The 15,312-nt window shown below is 45.3% G+C and overlaps 1 protein-coding gene across 6 annotated transcripts in view; it reads right to left on the bottom strand.

Annotated features, from left to right (window-relative positions):
- The window catches only part of clip3 (CAP-GLY domain containing linker protein 3), a 38,185-nt gene that overhangs the window by 17,845 nt on the left and 5,028 nt on the right, over positions 1 to 15,312 (bottom strand). For 4 of the 6 annotated variants that reach the window (XR_013972543.1, XR_013972544.1, XR_013972545.1 and 1 more), the window contains exons 3-14: positions 14,258 to 14,397; positions 12,480 to 12,573; positions 11,167 to 11,328; positions 10,967 to 11,085; positions 10,345 to 10,581; positions 8,776 to 8,826; positions 8,381 to 8,516; positions 7,617 to 7,772; positions 7,402 to 7,533; positions 7,119 to 7,242; positions 6,769 to 6,836; positions 6,599 to 6,671 (exon numbers count right to left, since the gene is read on the bottom strand). Coding sequence is in view for 2 of the 6 variants with exons in the window: in XM_080889526.1 (XP_080745652.1) it covers positions 6,319 to 6,373; positions 6,599 to 6,671; positions 6,769 to 6,836; positions 7,119 to 7,242; positions 7,402 to 7,533; positions 7,617 to 7,772; positions 8,381 to 8,516; positions 8,776 to 8,826; positions 10,345 to 10,581; positions 10,967 to 11,085; positions 11,167 to 11,328; positions 12,480 to 12,573; positions 14,258 to 14,397 (1,547 nt within the window). In the remaining 4 variants the exon portion in view is untranslated. Of the gene's footprint in view, positions 1 to 1,495; positions 6,374 to 6,598; positions 6,672 to 6,768; positions 6,837 to 7,118; positions 7,243 to 7,401; positions 7,534 to 7,616; positions 7,773 to 8,380; positions 8,517 to 8,775; positions 8,827 to 10,344; positions 10,582 to 10,966; positions 11,086 to 11,166; positions 11,329 to 12,479; positions 12,574 to 14,257; positions 14,398 to 15,312 lie in introns of those variants that run through there. The other 2 variants (XM_080889526.1, XM_080889527.1) reach the window with 2 other exon arrangements.

Genomic DNA, 15,312 nt, shown 5'->3' with positions numbered 1-15,312 from the left:
AACTTTGGTTGTAAGATTCAGATAATTATTTAGTAAAAGCAAAACATTTTAAATGAGAATAAGAAAGAAAAGTATTTCTTTGTGCCCCCCTCTCCCTGTTAATGCCCTACATGCCCCCTGGCAACACTTTGCTAGACCCGCCCCTGCACAGTTACCAGCTGTCAGCTGCTTAGAAAAGGATCCTGGTGTTATTTGTCTCTCAGAAACAGTTCATAACTTCAACTCATTCATGTCACCTGAAAGGTAAACCTGTTTCTCCATCACAGCTCTGATGATTCAGTAAGGACATCTCCTGGTTTCATCTTCATATTTCCCTCTCACCACATAACCAAACCATCATGACCAGCAGCTTTACAGCTGTGGCTCCAGCAAACATCAGCTGATATTAGAAAGTAATATTAAATCAATTCTAACATCAGCTGATCAAACGTGCTGCTGTTGTTTAGCGCGACATCCGCTGGTTTCCTCTTTCTGGCGCAGAGAGAAAAGCTGATCAGCTGATCACTGATCAGTTTCATGATTGAATTAGCAACTTTCTAGCTGAAGAGGAACGGGGACAAATCGCTTTCCTCTTCACCTCAACTTTAAAGTTCGACCTCCTCGGCTGTAATTGGTCCAGCCCAGAGTCGATCATGACCAACTGGCCAATCCACCACCTTTCATTTATCCCGTTACAAAAAGAAAAGAAATAAAACCCCATCGGCCCATAAAAACGAAAAATCCCGGTATGACTGGGGTAGTAGCGACGAAGACTGTGACGAGAGGAAAGTGTGTTCTGAAAACTGGCCACTGGGTGTCACTGTTAATCATTTTTAATTGTGGTCTTCATATTTCTGGAGTAAAACAAGCTGTTACGTGACGTCGTTTTGTTGGAGACTAAGTAACACAAGGCTGGCCAAGCAACCATAGCACAAGAGGCAGGGTACACACAGGACAGTCTGTGACAGAGAAATGTTGCTGCAGTAAATGTAGTAAACTCTTTTTATTAAACCTTTGCTTAAATTGTAAGAAATGTGTAAAATTACAGAAATCTATCTTTTCTTTGGTGTATTATAAATGGCTGTGGGTGAGGTCTTTGTCAGAGAACAAACAAACCACATTTAAAATCCAAAATCATTTTCCTCCTTCACATTTTCCAAAGGGCCTCATGTTTGATACCCCAGGTCTACAGACACCTGTGTGAGCCACGGAGGAGCTCACGGGGAGAAAGAAGCACAAAGAATCCCCATCAAACTAAAATCAACATGTAATTATGCTGCAAGTATGAATTTATTTATACTTATTGTCTGTCTAAAATTTAAAAATATGCATATAAATCATTTTCACTCTGCAGATTTTGTGGGTGTGCTCTGATAACTGGCTACAAGGTGTCAGTGTGAATCCTTTTATAGTCTGATGAGTCAAATAAAAAAAGATAATAAATGTATCAGTTTTATTAGTTACTGTTTCACCTGATTTTATCTGAACGCAGATAAAAAGTCCAGCAGACAGAAGGTTTAGAAAAACATCAAATCTTTATTATATTCATAGTTGTTATTATTAGAAGCATTTTCATGCTGATGAGAAGATACACTGAAAACCCCGAATGAGAAAATACTGAGAGAGCATGCAGTGAGGATCTGTTAGGAAGAAGACGTCGATGCTCCTTCTCTCCTGTTTCTGCTTCCGCGCCCGTCGGCTTTAAACACACTTTGAAAACAGGAGTGACGCACACACATGGACTAAAGTAACACACACGCACACTTTACAAAACCAGAGAACAAAAAGTACACTTAGTGAAGTTATCAAAATATAGGCTATATACTGTATAATCTTCAGACTCCGAATGTTGAAACGAGCAGTGCCGAGTTCGTTTCTGTGATTTCGACGTTACATTGTCAGACAGCCGTCACTTCTTTAAAGGACACCGACTCTCTCAGTTAACTACAAATCACAGTTTCCATTCCTGCTGATCCAAACGTGACTGATTTCCTTCCTTTAAGCAGCCGCTGGCGTCAGTGCAGCTCTGAAAATCTGCTTGCAGAGAAGTTGTGTTGCAAACAAGAGCTGAGCCGCTAAAACTGTCCAACGGCTCCCGGCTTCACATCAGGAGGAAAGAAATCACAGAGGCGACTGACAATAAACTCCTGACTCAGCTTCGTCTTGAGTTGTGGAAGATGAGAGACGATCGCCGTGTTTGTGCTCATACGACATAATAACAACGCTTCTCCAGAACCAACCGTGATCACGGATGCACTGATCGGATATTTGGGTTGTCTGTCAGTCTGACGCCGAACACTTCAACAAGTCGTTCAGCTGTATGTAGCTTACACCACCCATCAGCAAGGGCCTGTCAGCTGTGGTGTAGCATGGAGGGAGCCAACAGGAAAGCAACTCTGAGGCTTTTCACACCTCCGATGCAAACAGCTTTTATTTGTGGATGATACAAACGTGCATGTGAGGAGCACTCAGACCGAGAGGACCAAAGGAAACTAAAGTAACAGACGCGACGCACAAATCAGTTCAACCAATGATATTTTTGTCTTCCAGACACTTGAAATACAAACAGATTTCCTGAATATCTGTTGTATTTGTGAGTCTTTAATAAGATAATATTGTCATAATCTTGTTTTTGTTTGGTTTCATCAGGGAAGCTGCCCTCTGGTGGACCAACGTCAACACTCATAACGAGGCTAACGGGAGTTTCTCTTCTTTGCTTTTAAATTTTCACTTTCAGGCTCCAGCTTCCAGTAAAGATCAGTAAAGATCACTGCTTCCTCATTCTAGACTGTTCCTGGGTCAGTCCTCGATATCAGCAGACACCCAAAGCCAGGCTACCACACTGGAGCTGAAAAAGTTTGATCGGTGCATCCCTGATCACGATTCTCAGGATACATGTATTTAACGTCATCTCATCTTGTTGAAGTGTGGAGAAACGAAGCCAACGTGGGCGATGAAGGCATCAAACAGGATTTTCATTTGAAACCAAAAAGTGGAAACATTTCTAGAACATTTTTAATTTACAGTCACATTTTGGTTTCGATTAGGAGAAGATGATGGCTACGACGTGACGGAGTTTCAGTGGCTGAATCTCGACAAGGATGCAAAATTTCAAACATTCCTGCTGCCTCAAAGTAAGGAAACCAATCTTAAAGTAAAAGCATGTTTGAAATCCAATCAACAAAAACGACAAAGTGAGAGTTTGTAGTTAAAGAGCTAAATCAGGCAAAAGGAGCGGCAACGGCCTTGGATACAGAAACCAAAGTGAAAATATGTGGCGATAAAAACGTCTGTAACGCTTCCTTTAGCGTGAGATTAATAACTGGTGACGCTCCACATCTACACAGCACGCTATGTTCAAACTGACATATCGACTGTACTGTTACTGTACGTTTACTGTACAAAGACAAACCTCCACCATCACTGCGGTCCACTAACGCTCGCCCGACTGGGTGGAGCTTCAGCATTGAACGCCGTGCTACGACAGCTGACTTGTGGCGATGAATTTCCAGAGTGAAACTATAAACAGATGCAAATACGACACGTGGACTGACTCCGGTTCGTCTGGCTTGTTTGGGCTGTGGCTGTGATATTTATTTGTGAAGGTAAAGCAGTAAGTCATCTGCACATCGCTCGAACGTCTAGTCCCATTTTTCAAAAAGCTGCTTCTCAGGACAGTTTTGGACGGTTCCAACAACTCGATGGATGCAGGACTGACTTTTTGTGTTCATCTCATCCATGATGATTTCAGGACATCCTTAAAGCAGCTTAAATTTACTACAGTCCTACCAGGACACCAGTTTGTGTCCGTGGGGAACGCGACATGACTCAACCTACCGCTCGTCTGGTTAAGTCATTCAGAGGCGAGGCTCAGGTCAAGTTCAAGCAGGAATGAAAGGTTTGTGACCACATGGACTAAATCCTGCAGCTGACTGAGTTAAACTGAGCGCCCGGTGAGTGGAAAAGCAAAAGCACTGCAGTTCTCGTTAGTATAACGTTGAAGCTGATTCCACGAGCACAAACAGGACATTATCCACAGCAGTGTGCACGAGCAACCACAAATGTCTCGTTTGGCCGAGGCTGCAGAGCACACGGAGAGAAAAACCGGCAAGCCCCGCCTCAAAGGCTCTTAACGACCTCATCATTCTCTAAAATGACCTTCAACCAGTGTTTGCAGGAAGGTGGTTGGTCATATTTCATAATTCTCATAGTTTAAAGTTTTACATCTCTGGAAACAAGTTACCAAATCTGCCCGGTCTTGCTCATGAGATCTGAATGCTCCGTCCAAGAATCAGATAACAGAATAATGAAGCAGCACAAACTGAGGATCTGACCTCACCAAATACGCTCCACGGTCTTCCTGGTGGCATCTGGGTCACTTTCCACTTGACTTGGATCAAAACTGAGGATGGATTTCATCCCTTCGCTTGCCCGGTTATTCTCTGTGCTCGCCCCAGCAGCCTCGGCCATCCGAGCGCGAGTGTGTTCATCTCTCTGTATCGAGTGCTCACAGAGTGTAACGAGACATTAACACAGGAAACGTTTCCACACAGAGATAGGTACACTGTTTACATATTGCTGTTTCTCAGTTATGCAGAGATTTACCATTAAGCACACATTTAGGTTAGCTTGTGTTTTTCTTTTCGCGGATGCTCACATTCACAAAAGATACCAAAGTCTTATTTAAATGGAGAGAGAGAGGAGCGAGAGAGGAGGGTCAGAGGAAGATCAAAGATTTGGACTCGGGAGCTCGTTTGGGGGTTAAACTTTTAAGTAAAGGTCATTAAAAACCTCGAAATGGAGGCGCTGATGAAGGGACGCTTAATATTACAAAGACATATTCTACCCTGAATGGACTGGACATCACATTTAGCTGGAACTGAAGCTCGTGTTCAGAGGCAACATAAAGACATGACAGTCTCATGAAATGGGGCCGGAAACGTCAACGGTTTGGGTCAGTTAGCAGTTTATGGTTAACAGATTACAACTGGAGCCTGTTATTAGTGTCCGAGTATTGGCAGTACGCTGATTAGCAGTGACTATAATCAAAGGTACTTTTTGTAAAGAATTCTTGGACAAAAGCAGATTCAATCCTTCAAAAAATAAACCAGCTTGCGCCTTTATGTCAAAGACATTTATGTTGCAGATGCAAATTGATGTAATACCTCTGTCGACCACCAGGTGGACCTAAACTGCTCACGAGAAATTCTAAAATTAGCTCAACATTCGTACAAATGTTGCTAATCAGACTTATTTTATTCATTGGAGCACAAAAATCGTTCTGTGCATGTAGACGACTGTAGTGCTGGTGGAAAACTACACTGGAGCTCAGATGAAGCGCTGCCACCTTGTGGTGAAAATGTGCGTTGCATTTCCTGCCAGACGTTTGCTAAAAGTACCTTTAAAGATTAACGGCTGACAAACAGCAGGATAAACATCAAAGCTGTTCTTTGTGGTCAGGAAAAATGGAAAAATGTAAATTAAAGATAAAGCTTCTTCTTGTTATTAAATGTTAGCATCCACACTCCTCCACATACAGCGAGTCAACCCGGAGGCCAAGAACCACTTACTTATCTCACACATCAGCAGTGGAAATAAACTCTCCTACAGACAATTATTGGCTGCGTTCAAGTAAAAACCCTGTTTTCACTTCTGAGTTTCAAACAGTTTGGAGTCGGGATGTTTTCTGGGATTTTCCCTCCATGCACTCGGGATTTTTACATCTTAACTCAAGCGGAGACGGCAGAGGTTCTTGGTCTCAGACGAGCAGACAAACTTATTTTGCACAAACTGTTTGAGCTCTCGTGCGCTGCTCTTGTTCATTTGTGCAGAAAGTGTCTGAGAATTTAACAAACACATCTGCCAAACCACAAAGCACAGGCTGAATATCTGCATTATTGTCCACGTTTTAGCTAGCTTGTGCCGAGCTTAGCATTAATGACAAAATCTGTTTAAGACCCAAAGCTAGTAGCAGCAAAAACAAACGTTTTGTGGTTGTTGTTAGGCCCCGAATGACAGCACAGCACGGACAAATACCGAGCTGGGACGATGAGGTGAGAAGACGTGAAAGGTTGGGTTTTTTGGAGGAATCGGATTCTCGGTTTCTTCAAAGGAATGCGGAACGTTTTGATCAGATACAAGGCACTATAGATTTTGCTATAGAACGGCTAAATTAGGAGGTTCTGGGCTGAGATTAAGAGAGGAGGGGGACGGGGTCACCACGAGAAGTTTGACTGACGACGGCGAAAGTCGGTGAAAGCAGGAGTAGAAGATGGAGAGCAAGTACAGCGGAGAGACTGATCTGGTGGTGGAGTAGAAGAGAGAAGAGGAAGGGCGTAGTTAGGACTGCATCTCAGCACGCAGCATCCACGGAAACCAACAACAGAAGAGCAGCCTGCAGGAGACGAGGAGGAGGAGGAAGAGCAGGGTTCAGTAAGTCTAATCCTGCCTGCTTTGCTGGACTTATTTGGACTTTTGATAAAAAGGTGAAAACAGTTTTATTTTGCTTTTCTTTTAAAAGCTCAAATTGAACCGTTTCCAAAATTTCCTCTTGTCAAAAAGTCCAAGAAAGCCGAACAGCAAAGAGCGCAGGACTGTAATGTGACGGAGCAGGGCTGACCTGGATATGGAGCTCTCAGACGTGAGGTCTTTAGGGGAACGCATCGTGTTGAAGTTACGCTTCGGCTGTGACACTGCAGCGCACAAGCACACAACGTTTGTTAGAACAAGGAGACAAATATGGTTTTCAGGGGTAAAGAATGATAATAAAACACTATGGTCGTCACTTACTGGTGATCTGGTGGACCTTCTTCACCGTGGAGCTGTCGTTCTGTGAGCCGTCCTTAGGGCCTCCGATTCTGACAACAACAGTGTTTATTGGCGACTTTTAAGGCGTCGCTCAGGAATCAAAGATTTTAAAAAGCCTTAATGTCACATCGTCCTGGTTACTTTGAAGCTTCACTTCAAGCTTCCACAGCTTTTAATGCTCTGCTGTATTTACAGTTTTTTTCATATATTTAATCTTTTTCATTTCCAACATTGGAAGAATTTCTGAGCTAATTAATCCTGAAGCTGATTATCTCCCCATTCTCATTTATTACACACACTAAAACATCACGGTACCTTCGACATATCCTCACCTCTGGACACGGGAGGGCGGAGCAAACACTCCATATTTGGGCAGGCAGCTGAAGTAGCGGACCCCAAACACCGAGCCGTCGTGTTTCCCTGTGGGCTGGTCCAGCTCGATACCGAACCAGTAACCTGCAGGGACACAGATCCGGTCACAGCTGCTCTGTCTGATAAGCATTTCTGCAGGATTAGTGCAAAGTTTCTCCGGACTGGAGAAGGACAGACAACACAGTCCTACAAGTATCCACATGTGCACAGTTCAGAGAACCGACTGAGGATCAGCAAACGCACCTGGAGCAAAGTCTGTCTTGCCAAAGTAACGAACGATGCCGTGCTTCTGTCCGGCTACCAGAACCTGATCTCCGACCTCCACATTCATTCCCTCTGGATCCAGACTGGCTACTGAAGCCTTCTTCTTCTGGGCTGAGAATGCAGAACAAAACTGATGAGAAGCACAGATAAACCTAATCGAATGAAGCTATTAGCAAAGACTGTAGCTCGGTTACCTTTCTCTCGCTCTTTCTCCTTCTTCTCTTTCTCCTTCTTGGTCTTTCCTGCGAGGCGGGAGGCCAGATCCATGCGGGGTGTTCTTGGGGTGGAGGTGACTGATGAAGGCGTCTGGTCCACAGATTTGGAAATCTTTGAAACTGGAGCGAAAATCCCTGCAGGGCAGAAGTAGATCAACGCAGTGAGAAACAGCAACAACTCCTGTTTCCATGCTGGAAAGATGACGAGCGTGCTCCTCCACCAAAAGCCTCCACAAGAACAGTCGGTCAGTGAGTTTGTTTACGATGAAATCAAAGAGCTCACACCAGGACTTGCAGCAGGGACAGCCGACTGAACATGAACAAGGAGATGACTTTAAACGGTGAAATGAGGGAAGGACTCTTCGTGTTTGCCTCCTGTGTTTTTTAGTGATGCTTTTGATGAACAGAGATATGACGTCTTTAGATGTCACGTTCTCTGATGTATTCACTGATTCGCTGGATGTTCTAAAGCTTGGAGGTCTTGAAGAGCCACAGTCACTTCCTGCAGATTCAGGAAGTATTACTAAACTTGAGTTAGGTTTGTCTGATTCCCCTTTGGAGGTTTTCTGGGAACATCCAATGGGGAGCAGATCAGAACTCACTTGTGAGAACCCGGAGCAACTGGAAAAATCCTGGGAAAAGTCGCCTAGAATACGCTACTTAACACGGTGACTTGATTTCAGCTAACGGGAACAAAATGAAAGGAGTCTTTGTCTCGCCTGTAGAAACCACAAATCTCTCACCTAACTTCGGAGGGCAGATGAAGTAGCGGACGCCGCCCACGCTGCCATCGTTCTTGCCCTCTGGCTCGTCTAGCTCCACGCCGACCCACTGCCCGCTGGCGAACTCTGTAGTACCACAAAACCTCAGAGTGCCAGCCTGAGAGACACAGAAACAAAAAGAGAGGGCGGAGTCAGAGGTGACCTCTCGCACTCTCGGAGCATGACTGCAAAAGAGATTTTTTCTGGTTAGGTTGCATGGGGGCAGATAGTCTGGGTGTCTGCTGCTGTGTTTTATGAAAGGGACGAACGTGACATCAACGCTACAGATGGAGTGACGGTGATTTCATAGGAAGACAACATGTTGGCAGCGTGGTGAGTCACTTCAGTTAGTCTACAATCCAGCCACTCCAACCAACCTGTCTGCGTTTTGCAGCCGGGCTGTCGTCTCTGCTCTGGTCTCTGTGGGGCTGCACAGTGAAAACACACTGTTCAGAGCTCAAGAAGCACAGTGTGAAGGACAAACTGCCACCACACACACACACACACTGCTGTTTACATGTTGTTAAAAAGAAACTGCCGATCAGATTAACCTCTTAACATCCACTGGCAACCCCCCCCAAAGGCTACAGGGTCCTATTTTAAACGCCCAAATGTAAAAGCTGTTAATAAAAAACTGCAATTCAAACAAGACTTTATTTGAAATGTAACATCTTCTAGTTTCTGAAAATCTGCCGACCAAAAATAACGACTTGATGCTCGATCATCCAGGTAAGTAAATCTGTTGAATATGTTCGTCGGGATTTAGACTTTTCAGTGGGAGAAACATCAACTCATCCAAGTAAAGCCATTGTTCCTTCAGTGCTGCAGGTTTCAGTCACTGTGCAAATGTCCTGTTTATAAGGTTGAAACCTGCAGTCAGCTGAGACTGAAGACGTCACCTGATGATGATGAAACGTTTCTCCCACTGAAAACATCCAGATGAACAGAATCCTGCAGAAACTGCTCGAAAATCCACCTACGGAGCAAATTCCAAACCACCGATCCCTTCCACAGGTCAACCCAGATCAATCCAGGTGTGAAACCCCAGGTGAACATCAAGAAAACACTGGACTAACCTGGAGAGCATTGCTCCAAAAACCAGACAAAACTAGTTTCCAGGCAGGAGGGAAACTGGAATGAGAGTTTTGACACCAAAGTACAACTTCTGGCTTTCGATAAGAAGAAAGAAAATGCTGCATTCAACCATAAGAGCGTCATTAAATCAGTGAAGCATGGTGGTCAATCAATCATCATCAATGAAACGATGAATTCTGACTTAGAATTAGCAGAAAATATCAGGAGACCTGTCTGTGAACTGAACCGTGCAGCAACACAAGAACCATCATCGCATCCTACAAAGAAGAAGAAGTCCTGACTCAGAGCCCCTCCCTGACAGAGCTGAGGATGCCTGTACTTGGGAATGGAGTCAAATCCCTCAACAGCTGCCTGAAAAGGTCGTTTGTAGTTTTTGATACACGAGGTGGCTCACAGCAAATATCCAAAGCAAAGGTCCACATACCTGTAAGCCTCTGGAGTATTAAAAAGTACAAATCTAACATTTTAATGTAATTTCCTGTACATCTCTTTGAGTCTCCTTGACCTCCATCCACCAGGCTGCCACAGAACATCTTAGGGGTAGTTTGCATGTGAGCGACACGCTAAACAAGCACCGGCTCAGAAACTAGAAGATGCCACCTTCCAAATCTAGTCTCTTACACGAGTTCAGTCTTTTGTTGCAAGTCTGCATATGAGCACAAATATCATGTAAGTGAGTAGACGTGAACCAAACTGTACCTCTAACCCTAAAGAGGTCACTGTTGACCTGGTGGATGTTCAGAGGTTCAGGACCGTGATGTTTTAGGTCATGTTTATGCAGAAATACAGAAGATTTGTTGTTTCAATGTCCGTCAATCCATTTATCCCAGTTTGATATCAGCGTGTCTGACCTTCATGTCGTCCAGCGCCACGCGGTCTCCCAGCTTCAGCCCCAGAGCGGCCAGCATCAGGTTTCCTGGGATGTTGTCGTAGTTGGGCAGCGTGGCTCTGGGAAGATTGCAGCTCAGTGGAACGGCGTCCAGTAGCAGCTGCTTCAGCTCTTTGGCCACCATTGCCGCCTCCGCCTTGTCCAGGCTCATGTCCATTGGGTCGGGAACCACCTCTGCTGGAACCTGACCCTTATCGTTCTGCAGAAACAAGTCAGAAAGTCAGATTTGAGACGATAAATCACCATTAAGGGTCTCTGGATTTCAGCTTTAAAGGAACAGCAGCACAAAAAACTCAAGGAGCTGAAGCAGTCTTATTATCCTTATCCTCCACCTGCAGTTCAGACCTTCACAGACTGGATCAGCCAATCAGAGGAGAGCTCGGCAGAAGCTAAAAAGGCTTGTTACAGAATTAAAAAGAACTGAGGGTCTGCACCAAGGACTGGGACAAGGTAAAGAAGGATTACTTTGAACTGAAAATTATGCAAAGCTACGTTAATTCATGAATTAAAAACAAACAAACATGGAGCTGGAGATGAGCCCATTTAATTAGCCCCCAGTAGTAAGTAAGGAAAGCTGTCCTTACCCGGACGGTGGGGTTGGCTCCGTGCTCCAGCAGACATTTGACTGCACCCAGGCAGAGGTTGGAGGCGGCGATGTGGAGAGCCGTACCATAGTGGAAATCGCTGCATGTGGAGTTCAGGACTGAGGAGAACACGGAAGGAGAGTCTCACCTCCTGTTACCTTCAGAACGACCACTAAAATACTGCCTGGTGTAGAAATTACCTCTGGGTTTGGCTGCTTTGAGCAGGACTCGGATCAGCTCCGGGACGTCGAAGTACGCGGCATAGTGCAGGGCGTTCATGTTGGTCCAGCGGCTCCTCAGACTCACGTCGGCGCCCAGCGAGATCAGCTGAGTGGTGAGACGCAGCGCTGCCGCCGGGTCGCCTGCACACACAATGAGGACGAAACTAAGACGCGGAGGAGCTGAATCCACCACACGCACAGACGCCGGCCGCCCCAGAGCAGGTCCACGCAGCTGCCCTGTACAATAACTTGGAACCACGTGAGAGCTCGAGTCGGCATTATTCCCAGTTGTTACATCAGGACGAACTAGAGGAACGTGGGACCTGAAACAAGGATCGCCCCTCTGCTCTTCCTCCTGAAGCAAAATCTCTTCTGAATCGAGGGTGGAAGGATTTGAGACTTTGGACTGAAGTTGGTTTGGTGTGTTGTTGGGATTTTTTTGTTTCATGTGATTTGTGATTATTAGAATTCAACCCCCTGAGGGCCAAGTTTTCACAGGTAATAACACAAACTCTTCACAGAAGGTTTATGGGAAAAATATGTAAATACTTTTATTATTTTCTCGTGGGTGGAGTCAGAGTCATCAGCAGTAACGTCGAGTTAGACCCAGGATGGTAAAGTTGAAGATTTGTGATATTCTGGGCTGATATCAGCGTTTAGAGTCATTTGTCAGATATTTATTCTGGGATGATTAACAGAGACGCACTGACTCCAGTTTTCCAAATGTGTCCTGCTGACTTAGATGATGTCTCTAAGAACCTGACAGCCTTACAAGCAAAAAGCAGCTTTTCTTCATAATTAAAGAACCTTTTTGAACATGAACTGTGGTGAGTTTCTCTCACTTAAACTACTGAACTAATGAAAGTGCTGAAAGTGAAGTGAAATGAGCTGCTGCCGGATACCCGACCTCACCCGACGTCACCGAGCCAGCAACTTTTTTTCTGTTTTTCACTCGTCTCTGTAGTTTTGCTCGTAGCCGCCTTGATCCTTTGCTCATACCGAGGCTGCTAGCTTGCGGCTGAGGTTTGGATAACTTTGTTAACTGGCTGAGGGTGAATTACGAGGTCTATTGTCTCCATCACTCACAGCGAAGAGCTCGCTAACAGCCACAGCCTCACACTAACGACCTGCCTGTGAGTCTGCAACTGAGTATTTGAACACATCGCTGTGTGTATGCTGCATATGAAACAGGCTAATTAAGTCAGGAACTGTCTGATCCTGGTCTCTGGTCGGTCGGTCGGTGCACCTCTAGACCGATGCTTCCCTAATAAGTATCAAATAAAGTAACTTACCAACTCCGTGCGCTCCGGCCTTGCAGCTGTAGTGAAGCAGCGTCATGTCGGTCAAACCATCGCGGTCGTTCACATGGCAACCACGCTTCAGGAGCTGAGACGGAGGAAAGACAGTTACAGGTAACCTGACCAGAGATTTCACATCAAAACTTTACAAACTGATATCTGCACGTGCAGGCTTCTGGAACTTTCCCTTTCTGTTTAGAGCCACTTGTACTCTGGGTTTTTTAATCGTGTCAGAGCATGTTCTGGTTTTCACACAGCAGTTATTGATATCAGGCTTTCAGTTTTCTGGATTTTTAGGCGTCACTTTCCTGTCACACTAAACAAAAAGGTTAAATAAAGCCAGGAGGGGCAGATAGCTGAGGATACATTTATAATATTTTATTTAACATCTGTATATCGCTCCTACATGTGATGTTATGGTTGTATAATAAACTTTAAAGTGGGAAAACCCTGAGTTCACATCCTGGCCGTGCTGGCTGCCAGCCTTCCAGCTCGTTGGCGGATTTCTTCTCCGCGATCGTCGCTGTGCCGCTCTCTCCTTGTTTTTCTTTCCTCCAGGCTGAGTCGGCTTCACGCTGAGTCACGGTGAAGCCTCACTGACTTTCCATCGCTCCCTCTCCCTCTGCACCACTTGCTCTGCCTCCTGTTTCCATGCAGCCATTTTAACTGGGTCATTATCACCATCTCTCTGTGTGCAGCGCTGCTGCCAGTGTGACCATTACAGAAGGTCTGTACAGATATGCCCCCTTCATAAACCTTTCCCCTCCCTAAGGGATGGATTTCTTTAAATAATTGTTTAGGTTACGGTGAGCGGATGGGCCTGATGATGCACATGGATGCTGCTGCTTTAGGTTTGCTTTGGAGCATTTTCAGTGCAGTGATCTGACAAACAGCATGTCCAGCTGTGGGGCCCGCGCATCCAATCTTCTCTAGGATGTTATTTGCATGTTGCTTAGCAACAATTACATGGTATCTGTGCCTTGGTCACCATGGTTGCTAAAAACTTGGCACAGCAGCTTCTTCTCACTTTTGACTAAAAATAAAGTAACGGCAGCAACAACCTTTGAGATGCTGCTGGTGATGCAATCAAAGTGCACATACAGGTGTCTGATGCAGAGAGCACTTTATCACATGGAAGAGCCTCCATATTGTTATCTGGTATCCAGTCCAAATCAATCATCAATAATAAATAATCTTCCCAGCCTGTATTTTTTAATTGCATGGACCATAATTTGTGCTTTGAACAGAAGCTTTCAGCATTCAGGCTTTAAGAGCCTGACAAGAGCTGCTCAGAGAGACATCACTGTGTGTGTGTGTGTGTGTGTGTGTGTGTGTGTGTGTGTGTGTGTGTGTGTGTGTGTGTGTGTGTGCGTGTGCGTGTGTGTGTGTGTGTGTGTGTGTGTCCAGAGGGTTGAATCTGGGTCAATGTGACAATGAATCAGTGTTGGCTTTAAGCCAGTGACACAGAGGACTGCAGCAGGCTGAAAGAGAAGCTGCAGCACTGCCGAGGTTTCAAAAACGGAGACATGAGCCCCAAAGTTTAAGCCTAATGGACAAGTTATTAAAAAATTAACTGTGAATGTATGAATCAGGAAATTATGTGTAGAAAGCAGCAAGTTTTTATGCATCAGACTGTAAACGTGTTTATTTCTGCTGTAAAGTTTGAACAGGGGAGTCTGTGGGGACGGACTCACTGCTGGAGCCTCTAGTGGACGTTAGAGGAACTGCAGGTTTTCCAGTGTTTTTTTTTCTTTTTGCTTTTATGTTCTCACCTCATTGCCGATGATGTCAATCTTGTGCTGCACCTGGGGAACCCACTGTCGCACGATGGCGAACAGCTCAGGGACCGTGGTTTGGGGATTCATGAGGATCTCCAAGCAGGCCGGGTCATTTGGGTCGAAGAAGGTGAACGCTGCACGCAAACAGGAAGAAATCACAGATGAGCTTAAAGAGACAAAGAAAGGTAAACGGAAAGGAGCGAGGAAAGCAGGCAGGAGATGGTTCCAGACGGTGACACCAAGAAGAATCTGTCCCCGTCATCAAATCAGAAATAACCTGCGAGTGCTGCAGTTTCTCTTCCTGCAGGCTCTGCAGCTCCGAGGAGGGTTTTATTTCACTGCCATCAGCCTGACAACCTGCCCCACTGCGACTCACTGTCAGCAGCTCCGGGAGAGCCATTCCACTTCCTGCTAATAACAATAAAGGAAATCAGCTGCATATTCATCTTGAGGCACAGCAGGGGGCGCTCATGAGCTTGTCCTCAATAGCCCCTTTTCCATTAGTACCTACTCAATCGACTCAGCACGATTCGCTACAGTTTTCAGGGTTTTCCATTAAGTCATAGTACCTGCTCACTCGGGGTTCCTAGCGATCCGAGCAGGTACTAAAATGTGACATCGTCAGACTTCATCCCACCAACTGGCTGGTCAGTAGCGTCACTCGATTGTTTACGAAAATCCAAACCACCATTTTTGAAGCTTGACTACGAGGGAAACGGCTACAAAAACGACGCCGTGATCCAGAGTGTGAGAAAAGCCACAGACTGAGCAGCAGGTATATCATCACCTCGACGTCCACCTTTGTTGTGGCAGTCATGTCATGACATGCAGATATGTTGCTATGACGACAAGCACGCACACTGGGTTGTAATGGAAAATCAGTGGATCCGAGTAGGTACTAATGGAGAAGGTCTTATGAATGGGACTGAAATAAAATACCACCGATGTGTAACTTTATCTATAAAATGCATTCTGCTAATGCAAGCTGATTGGTCACTAAAGGACGTCCTCCCTCAATGGCGCCCATTCCCAAAAGATAACCGGACGTT

This window comes from Rhamphochromis sp. 'chilingali', assembly GCF_963969265.1.
Source record: "Rhamphochromis sp. 'chilingali' genome assembly, chromosome: 8".
Taxonomy (NCBI): Eukaryota; Metazoa; Chordata; class Actinopteri; order Cichliformes; family Cichlidae; genus Rhamphochromis; species Rhamphochromis sp. 'chilingali'.
Note: the sequence above shows the minus strand (reverse complement) of the source record. Positions and strands in the feature narration are given on the sequence as shown.